At 38.9% G+C, this 10,379-nt stretch overlaps 1 protein-coding gene across 1 annotated transcript; it reads right to left on the reverse strand.

Annotated features, from left to right (window-relative positions):
• Window positions 1-298: 298 nt before the first annotated feature.
• On the reverse strand, window positions 299-8,406 carry LOC139933820 (phosphatidate cytidylyltransferase, mitochondrial-like). Its single transcript, XM_071928036.1, has 9 exons — window positions 8,204-8,406; window positions 6,852-6,976; window positions 5,910-6,089; window positions 4,240-4,332; window positions 3,426-3,576; window positions 2,737-2,882; window positions 1,842-2,001; window positions 1,613-1,675; window positions 299-435 (listed from the first exon to the last, which is right to left on the reverse strand). The coding sequence occupies exons 2-9, from the start codon at window positions 6,972-6,974 to the stop codon at window positions 362-364; spliced, it is 990 nt and encodes a 329-aa protein (XP_071784137.1). The 5' UTR covers window positions 6,975-6,976; window positions 8,204-8,406; the 3' UTR covers window positions 299-361.
• Window positions 8,407-10,379: the final 1,973 nt, after the last annotated feature.

The following is a 10,379-nucleotide window of genomic DNA, read 5'->3' on the forward strand; positions in this document are numbered from 1 at the left end:
AGATGTATTTCTTGATACAAAATAAAAAGAAGAAAAACAAAAAACCCAGGACACTATGTTATTTGTGTCTCTTTGATGGGAATGAACTGGAGTGACCCGTGTACATTAGTGATAGTAAACGTATCCCATAATGTGTATATATTCGGCCACTTTATGATTTGTATCTTTGTATATTTCTCTATTGTTGTATTTTATATGCTGCGACTTGGAATACATATAGGGTATTATACATTAGATAAACGGTGGATAATAAATGCTTATATCTTTATATTTATCTCTTAGAAGAAATTAATGCACATTTCAACCTGAGATCTTTACAAGGAAAGTAAGATCACCCAAGTGACCTTTAACCTGTCCACTGTCACCTTGGCAACAGTCCTCCTCGCCACATCTTTCTGAGTTTCTGCAAGCTGTATTTGGTTGTTTTGGCTAGGCCTGAAAGAAAAGGAAATTTTGAATTATTGTCAGAGGATAAGATTTGGGGTTGAATATTGGTTAAAATTCTTATTACTGTCACCTCCTAGTATTGTAACCCGGTGTGATCCCTGGTTATTGACCCAATTCACCTGACGTCATCATCAGAATAATCTTGGATGCGCCATACTGATGGGCAATGTTACTGTGCGTTATTCAGTGAAGGGTTTTAGGTGACTTGGCATTTACACGTAAACCCATGTGCCTACTAACATGGTGAGCGTGGCACAGTAGACGAGTGTGACGCCCGTGCAAGGGTTCAATACATCTGTACAAGGCTGAATCTGACTGGTGAACAAAGATTAAGACAAAACTTGGGAGACCACCAACATTAATGCAAGACAGCTCAGTTGGTAGAGCACTGGCCCATCAATCTGGTGGTCCGAGGTTGAAATCCCGCTCTAGACAATTTTTCTTTGTTGACCCAAAACAGAGTAACCCTCTCTATGGAATGTCTTACTGTACCGCATATAATGCAACTGCTTGGCAATGGCATTGGATGTGAAGATATACTTTGATCAATAAGACAGCTCTCTGTGTCAAAAGTTCCTTTTCATTATTGATAAGCAAAGAAAGCAAAAGGCAGGCTAACGTACTGGCTGTACATGTAGTTAGCAGATAAATGATGCAAACATTGGAAATCCATCGTAAACGTTCACATCCAATCTTTACTATGAAATACACTTGATTCTGAAGTACACTTGTGCTTACTAAATACACAGATTGGTTTCGTGATATATTTCCCTGTCTTTCATTTCAGTGGACCACAATTCCAATCCCGCTTTGGACCAGAGCCTTGCATGTGAAATAGGTTTTCCCTCCCATATTTAAAACTGACATTCCTTTTCCACCACGGATATCTTCAGGCCTGCAAGTTGCAGCATAATGCACTTTTGATGGCTCCTTTGTTTTACTATCGGAACTTTTCTGTCCTGGGCCCAATTTCAAAGAGCACAAAAGTAGCTAAGCATAACAACAATGCTTAGCAGAAAAGGTTACCAGCCAAAATATCATTCCACATGTACCATTTATGACGGGTATCCCGCTTTTGTTCTTCTTAGCAGTGTTTGCTGCTTAGAAATGCTCTATAACATCAAGCCCTGTACACATAAATGTATGCTAGTTGACACATGCTTACCTGCTGTCAATATGCCCTTTACACTCTGGGTGATACTTGACCTCTGTACAATATTTCTTGCAGCTAAAAAAAAATGAAATAGAACAATTTTAGGAAATACTTTTTCTACAGGTAAGAAAAAGGAAACCATAAATGTGTTGTTTGGTTTTGGTTTGATGGGAGGAGGGGGGAGGGGGGCTGGTTGTGGGTTATCTCTTTCCGAACATGACCTGGCCTTTTGTCTTTTTACCTCGAGCAACAAAGTCTGTGCACTGTTTCTCCCGCGCTATTCTTGTGAGTACCTCCCCTACATCATGTGTCGCACTTCCAGCCAATCGTGCGATGTGTAACTGTAGGTTTCTTGGTAGGCAGTTCAGGTGGGAGTACATACAAGCAGGACTCCTGTCTTGCTGCAATAGAAAAATGTAATGTATTCATAATATCAATCGGGCGTGAAGTTACATGCAGGCCCTTGGCCTTGGTGCCCCTTCAACAGTTTCCTATAGACTTTAAGATTTTCCAATGGAAGTGCCCTTTGCAAAATCAAAATGGCCTTGCCCTTTCAAATCTGAAACTCCAGGCCTGATCAATAGTGTGAAGTTTTTGTTTGGAAGGGCTTAAAACTGCAGACTTTCCACTATACCACAGGTCTTGAAGTTCTGAACTTTGACTGTATATGAACATTTGTGCATGACCCCACAGATGCCTTTATTGTATGTACTGGCTGAACTTGTGGGCGTAGTTTTGGAGTTGAAAAAGTTAAGAATGCATTAGTTTTAAATTTTCAACAAGTATGTGGTTAGACTGCAGGTATTGTTACATGTATTGGCTCATTGTGAAAACTACTTGACACTGACTAGTGTTCCAGTGAGTGAATGCAAAGCCCAATCAGATATCGGTGACATAATCCTTCAATCAATTCAGCTTGAATTTTCCTATATTGTGCCTGCGGCAAAAATTGCAACAATGCATCTTGAGAATTAAAAATTAGCAGCGACTAGTGTCATAGCCGCGACTAGTGTCATAGCTGGTGCTATTTGAGGTTGCGACTAGTCAAGTAGTAAATTTCACTAGTCGCCCAGGCCTAGTGAATATGTATATGTTAAAAATGTTGGATAATGTTATTGAGATTAGTGATGTTTTACCTCGATGGTTCTTGTTAGTGGAATCCAGTAGATATGCTCTGTAGTATCCAGCATGTCCTGGTAGTATGTCCTGAATCCATCAAGGTTTGCCTGGACAATATTCCCCACTTTATTCTTATCTTCGCCAAAGATCATTCGGAAATCACCTGCAAAAATGACAACATGGCAATCAGTGAGGTTGCCAGGGTCGCTTTGTAATTCCTAGAAGCGATGCTCTTTTGTGATTATCAAAATAATCTTTGTGGTGCACCCAAGGTGGGATGGATTGGGGGGCTCTGGGGCTCTTGGGCTTTGGTGCCTCAAAGCCCTGGCGCTTGGGGGCTCAGGAACTCAAGCCCTGGGGCTAAAAAACTAAGGGACTCTGGGCTAAAGGAATCTGAATCCCCTCCCTAGCACCAAATATTCCCCCCCCCCTTTTTTCTGTTTTACTAATGACTGGAGACAAAACACGGAAAATAAGGAAAAGTTAAACCCAAGGAACCCTTCCGAGGTTTGACTGTAAAGGGGAGACCAAGAAAGGGTTGGGGGGGGGGTGGCACAGGGTCAACCGAACCATCAGTGCCACAAAAGATGAATCCTGTGTGTGTGCCATTGACCTGTTGCAAAAAAGTCTGGTGCCCTTCACAATAAATCATTACATAGATCCTGGTAAGTCAGGAGACATGTCTATAGCCCATTGATTAACATACCCCCATATGACAAGCCAGCAATCTTGTTGAATAACTCCTCCTCAGTGAAGGACTCTGGAAGCTGCAGCAAGCTGGCGTAGAGGGCGCTCTGAAGGTTTCTGCGTATTGCGTTGTACAGTCGGTCACTACTGCTTCTTTTAATAATGTGTACCTAAACAGAAGTTCATAACTAAAAGGTTTATCAAGTTACATTACTTAAAACAAGTACTAAACAATTTTTTTTTTTTTACTGTTGACCAGTTTAATTCAATTTTGGGTTTAATTAATAAAAAATGGTTGAGATCGATTTTGAACCATCAACCTCCAGATTAGGGTGCCAGCTGTCTAGCCTTTTTTTGGGGGGCGGGGAAGGTAGGGGGAGACTGCATGAATTCCCTTCTTCTATTTTAAGTGAATTTAAGACAATACATGGTAAATCACGATCCTACATCCGTGATCTCATCCAGCCCTATGTACCAGCACGGATCAGCCAACGCTCTGCTGCTGACAAGTTCCATCTTGTGGAACATGCTGGAAATAATTCATGGAAACCCTGTTCATTCCAAATAGCTGCAGGGAAGGTGTGGAACGGTCTACCACATTCCATCAGAGCCATCCAGACAATAGACACTTTCAAAACAATCCTGAAGACTCATCTTTTTGATAAACATTTCAGTAACATTTCATAGACAATGGATTTGTTTCATTTTTCTTGATCTTTGCACCGCTGGAGGACAACCAAGAGGGAATTTGTGTATTTAAAGCAAGCGCCATGAGCACTTTTGTGTATACCGGCGCTATGGAAGATATAATATTATAATATTCAGTATCTTACCGGTTTATGGAGACGTCCGCTGAGGTAGAGAGTGTCCCAATGAACCAGGTCATGACTCAAGGTCGATTGACTGACGACACCGTACTTGATAAGCTGTAGGTTAAAGAGTTTGGTTCTAAGAAGTTTATCAATGGCAACACCAGTGTCATAGAGGTCTCCTATGCATACAGCAGAGGCCAATGTTTCAATAAGCTAGAGAAATAGTTGATGCTTGGCACAGACAATCGGGTCATATAAGCCAGTGTATAATTATAATAATAATAAACAGTTCTTATAAAGCGCATTATTACAATTAAGTCTCTACGCGCTTGAGTGGGTAAACAGGTGTGTTTTAAGTTGTTCCAGGGTGGGGCAGTTTTTGATGTGGTGTGGAAGATTGTTCCATAGTTCAGGTGCAGTGAATTGGAAGGCACGTTGACCATATGATTTGGTGAGAACTGGATGAGGAGTGAGAAGATCTTTGTTGCTGGAGCGAAGAGTCCTTGACATACATGTATGTATGTATGGATGAATGATCTTGTCATCGAGTCATCAGAGTGTCTTCCATGCATACAGCAGAGGGCAATATTTCATTGAGCTACGAAAATACTCAAATAGTTTATGCTTTCAAAATTTTTTTAGATTATCAGCCATAGAATATATGGGTGAACCTGGCCTGTATGCTTCAGTTTTGAAAGGGCGAGAGCACCAAGGCATTTTCTCCTTGGTAATGACAGGCACCCTTTCGACTTTCTAACTGCTACTAGAGCATTTCAAGGGCATCAAGGCAATGACCAGGGGGCATGGAGGCATTTTGTTGCCTCTGTGAAGTATCGGGCCTGATGAACAGTGGAGGCCACAACACTCAAGTTCTGATGGCTAAGTCATCCATCTATGGATTAAAGTTAAAGTCCTGGTCATGACACTTGGGCTACGGACTTCACTGTAATTGCTTCTCATCACCCAGAAGTAAAGAGGTATCTGTGATGGTAGAGGTTGTTGATGTGAACAACTCAAAACCCAACTGCTCATTTGGCTGCTGGTGCTGCATACTCCTAAGGAGTTGAGATGATTTCAGGAATGCTTACGGCCGAATGAACAGGGTGTAGTAATGTTAGGCAGTTTGAGGGGCCTACTTGGCTTGAGAAAGCGTGTCATGGCCTATCGATAAAGAGCATTGGACTCGAGCTCTAGTGTTTCTGATCAGCAGAGTTTGGGTTCGAGTCCCAGTCGTGACACCTGTGTCCTTAAGCAAGACACTCAACCATGATTGCTTTGTCCTTTGAATGGGACGTAAAGCCATAGGTCCTGTGTGTTGTGTAACGCATGCAAAACAACACAGTGCACTTATCGAACAGAGAAGGGGTTCACCCGGTGTTCCTGGTTTGATCGGCAGCATATTGCACCACAGCACCTTGCAAACCGTTACATTGTGCTATTTAAAAGGAGTAGGTCTCCTATTTCAAAGGTAGTCCCACATACCTTGCATGTCATTGTGAATCACATCCAATTTGGCACCACAAAATGTGATGTTAATAAGATGAAATAAAATGAGATGAAGAGGAAAAATACTGAAAGTTGAAGCGCCTTGATCACCACTGAGTGACAGATATGCGCTGTATAAAAGCCACTATCATTATTATTATTAATATTAATGTGCTTCCAACATTTCTACCTGATTGCTGTCTCACCTTATCTTCACACCTAACCAGTGTGTTATAGTAAACTCCAGCTCCCGTTTCCTGGATCTTGACGATCCTCTCTGCCCCGAGGTGTCTTAAAGCCGAGTAGTGATCAGGGTTTCTCTGTAGATTCATACGATGCCAGTGCTTGGGTTTGTCCACGACAAAGACAAAATCAATCATGTTGTTCTAAATGAAAACAAAACGAACGTTAATGTTACAATAACTGTACTAAATCATAATCAGTGACCATTATTGTTGTATCCTCTATTTACTGTCATTAGACAAACATGATCTGGTTTGTCTTTGGCCTAAGATGCATGACGTAAGAGTGTTTCAGTTGAGTGGTTCAGAAGTGTGTATATAAGAACATAGATTTGTAAAACAAAGTTGTTGCAATCTATCACCGTGTTCGAGTCATTACTTTGCGTCCATTCTACAAACAAAACTATGTTTACAAAGATTCTTACTCATTGTACACACTGGTGAGACAGACTTGAACTGGCAAATGAGATGTGCTTTTAATCTTTCTGAAATAATTAAATACACAAAGGTTATAAAACCTAATATATATGCTATCACCAGAACCAATTCCCTGGAGAGATATGTTTGTCTGAAGTACCATCAAACTCAAGGCAAACAGTATTTAAAGACCAGACAAAATCATTTGTGCTTAATTTGGTAGGGCTCTGCATTCAAAGTAAGCCCAATATAATAATATGCCAGACAAACAAATCATTCTCTGTTGTTTCCTTTTAATTTGCTTTGCAGTAAGCGCCAACATGTTAGCATGCATTTTCCAGCAACTATGGTTAGCAGAGCTTTGAAATGGAAATAACAGAGTAGGCCTAAGCACAAAATTAACCATTTTAAAATAAATTGGTCCAAGCTGGTCTTTCCATATGGCCAATTATAGTCTTGCAAAAATAGATTTGTGGATGAATTTTCAACCTTGTCTTTGTTGCCAATCTGTTTGAAGACACCCGACCCATAGGCAAAGGCCATCGTCATATCTTTTGGAAAATTGGACAGGATTCTGTTGAAGAGAAAACTGTTTGTCTTCCGAGCAGCCATACCTGTCCAAAAAAGAAGGAAACATTTGATTGAGGATGAAAGATAAAATAATGTACATAAAACATGTACCCTACGTAATACAAACAATCCTTTCTAAAAGAAATACTTCTGTTGTCTCCCCTACTCGGACTTTACGATCATCTCAGCAGTCATTGATTTCAACTACGTACAAGAGCTTCTTCTATTTTTTGTGGCCACAGATCATTTTCTTACGCCGCACCGTTTGTTTGGAATAGTCTTCCTGTGCTTGTTCGCCAGGCTAGTTCTCACAATGGTTTTAAGCCTCTGTTAAAATCTCATTTGTTTGAAGCTGCTCATTGAAATTGTATCTTTCACTCATTGTGGATTTTATTGTTCTCTTTATGCACCAAGGCTTTGTGCACAGGCGCTTTACAAAATGTCTTTATTATTATTATTATTATGTGTAAAGCGATTCAGCGACAGAGGGTGCCCTGTAATATTATGGGATACATTTTCGGAGCAAAATTTGTTACACAGTCTGTCCATATTGACGGCTTTAGCTGGATCACTGACTGAAAAAGCTCAATGCCTGTTATCGCAACTAAATGCCCCAACACTGTCACTACTGCTGGCACTGCTGGCCGATGCTTGATTTGAATCAATATTTGTGTCGATCATCGATCAAGTCTGTACTGTCAAAAGCGTGGCTGTTGTTTCCCCAACTGAATTCCTGTGGCCAGTTAATGTCTATAAGTTGCTGCATTCTTGGTCCAGTAACTGAATTCCTGCGCCACCTGCTGTTTGCACTGTCCACACAAGTCATTTGCGAGTACACAAGTTTACGAAAATTATTTCATGATCATTATTTTTATTTAATATTATTAGTAATTTATTGACCATTATTGATCCTTTCGTACTCTGTCAACCTCTATCTGTCTATTAGCTCCTAGAACTATGAGGTTCGTTCCGCTATCGTCTCCACAAACGTTCATGGAGATGATAGCGGAACAGAACGTTATTGGAGGCGATAGCAGAACGAACCTCATAGTTCTAGTAGTAGGAGCATCTGTCTATGAAATGATCTAACGACATGTTTAAAAATCCATGATCTTATCCTGAAGAGTAGAGTTTTTAATCCAACACTGAAGCCTAACTGAGTGTATCCTGTGTAGGCTATGTACAGTGTGTACACTGTACATACACAGGGAAATCAAATCAGCTCAATTGTAAACACTATTATTACCAAGGAGGTAGAATATACCACCTACCTGACCTCCCTCACTGTTGTTGCATCTGATTGATTTAGTTCTCTGTGATCTGATCTGGGGATATTGTTTGTTTACTCTGCGGAGAGAGAGAGGGAGAGGCAGGAGGATCGGATATAGAAACAAGCACATGTGTACTAGCGCCCTCCATTGATCATTCTGAACTAAGGCCCTTTTCGAAACTCCGGCTTGGGCCTGGGCTTAGCTCCACCAGTCAGTTAGTTAAAAGCCTTGTGCGCTTACAATACGCGGAGATCCCCTGCCGGAGCTGAAGCGTACACCGTAGTTTCGAAAGGGCCTATTATTACTCGCTGGTAAACAACCATGCCCTACCACGCGCACGTCACACAGAGATCAGTGACACAAACGTCATTATGTAATCCATTGTAATCATGGGGGTAGAGTATGGCGTGTCAAACGTTGCATTATTCGATAATGTACAATATATGTGCGATGTTTCTCATATATATGCGATAATTGTCACATTTGTGCGATATTCATTTGATGTATGCAATAAATGTAATATATATGCAATAAATGTAATATATATGCAATAAATGTAATATATATGCAATAAATTGTAATATATGTGCGATAAATTGTAATATATGTGCGATAAATTGTAATATATGTGCAATAAATTGTAATATATGTGCGATAAATTGTAATATATGTGCGATAAATTGTAATATATGTGCAATAATTTGCAATATATGTGCGATAATTTGCAATATATATGCGATAATTTTTAATATATGTTTGATAATTTTGTAGTATATTATATGCGATCATTTGTATGCGATGTTTTATGATGGTATACATATGCGATAATTTAATATACATGTGCGATGTTCGTTCTTATATATGTGCAAAAACGGAATTGTGGGATATAGTATGGCTTCCTGTCCACTTGATCCCCGTATCCGTAATGTTTTAGATCGGGCCAGACTATACTCTGGACGGTATAGTATGGTTCCTATGGTTCAATGAGATTGGTATAGGGTTTATAGTGATGGTCAGGGTATGAGACTCGAGCAGCGTATTTCCGAAATAGCCAGCCAGCCGCGTATTCGGATAATAGAACACATACAGTACAGGGAGGTGACAAAATGTTGCATTTTGCTCAAATCTGAAGGTGAAGATCTGTTTTACTCGAACGAATTCTGCAATATTAGCATAATTTAGATATATTAATTGATAATATGTCAATTTCATAGCTTCACATGATTAAAAAAATAATTTATAAAAAGTGAATAACATTAATAAAACGTCAAAAAATGACCCGCAAACAAAAAGGCAAAAATTTGTATTTTGTGTTTTATGCATTTTTTAATATGTCAAAAAACATCACTGTGAAATACAAAACCATAACTATAAATGTGGTGCTTAATATTCCAAAAATTTGAAAAATGATTTTGCAAACAAGACACAGTTGAATTTTTATAGCACAAGAAGTTTTAAATTTTATTGACAACAATTAAAAATAATCAATCATGAGTGTTTTAGATATAGCTCGGTAATTTACTAACTTTAACTGTTCTACAATTTAAAGTCACCTGGAAATAGAAGTGTTTTTCTTTCAAACATAAGAGTATATGCTTACGAACAATAAAAAAATTTATTTAGTAATTGATAAGACAAACATTTTCTTTTTATTGCAGAATCAATAATAGTTGACCAATTTAGCCAGCTCAAAATTTGATACGTTTAGTCTATCTTCCTTCAAGATTCTGGAACAAGAAAGCAACTTTTTGTCTTAACGAAGGGTTCAAATTCTTTTCAAATTGTGTTTAAGTCCACCGTCTATGTAATTGGGCGGAATGTACATTGACAATGGCGTCAGAATAACTGTGGTTAATTAACCACTAGATAGTGAACCAAATTTACCCAGCTCCAAAATTTGATACGCCCACTATATTAGTCTTGAAAGTTCTGGATTACAAATTAAATGTTTTGTTTTAACGAAGGGTATAAATTCTTTTCAAGTTATGGTTTTGTATTTCACAGTGATGATTTTTTGACATATTAAAAAATGCAAAAAATACAAAATACAAATTTTTGCCTTTTTGTTTGCGGGTCATTTTTTGACGTTTTGTTAATGTTTTTCACTTTTTATAAATTATTTTTTTAATCATGTGACGCTATGAAATTGACATATTATCAATTAACATATCTAAAT

Source organism: Asterias amurensis, chromosome 2, assembly GCF_032118995.1.
Source record: "Asterias amurensis chromosome 2, ASM3211899v1".
NCBI classification, from domain to species: Eukaryota; Metazoa; Echinodermata; class Asteroidea; order Forcipulatida; family Asteriidae; genus Asterias; species Asterias amurensis.

What these genes read in the sequence shown, in the direction of transcription:
- LOC139933820 (XM_071928036.1), bottom strand. Translation starts at nt 6,974, where the DNA reads ATGGCTGCTCGGAAGACAAACAGTTTTCTCTTCAACAGAATCCTGTCC. An exon ending in GCGGACGTCTCCATAAACCG is followed by an intron (nt 3,577 to 4,239) that starts GTAAGATACTGA and finishes ACTTCTGTTTAG; the next exon opens with GTACACATTATTAAAAGAAG. An exon ending in CACAGACTTTGTTGCTCGAG is followed by an intron (nt 1,676 to 1,841) that starts GTAAAAAGACAA and finishes ATTTTTTTTTAG; the next exon opens with CTGCAAGAAATATTGTACAG.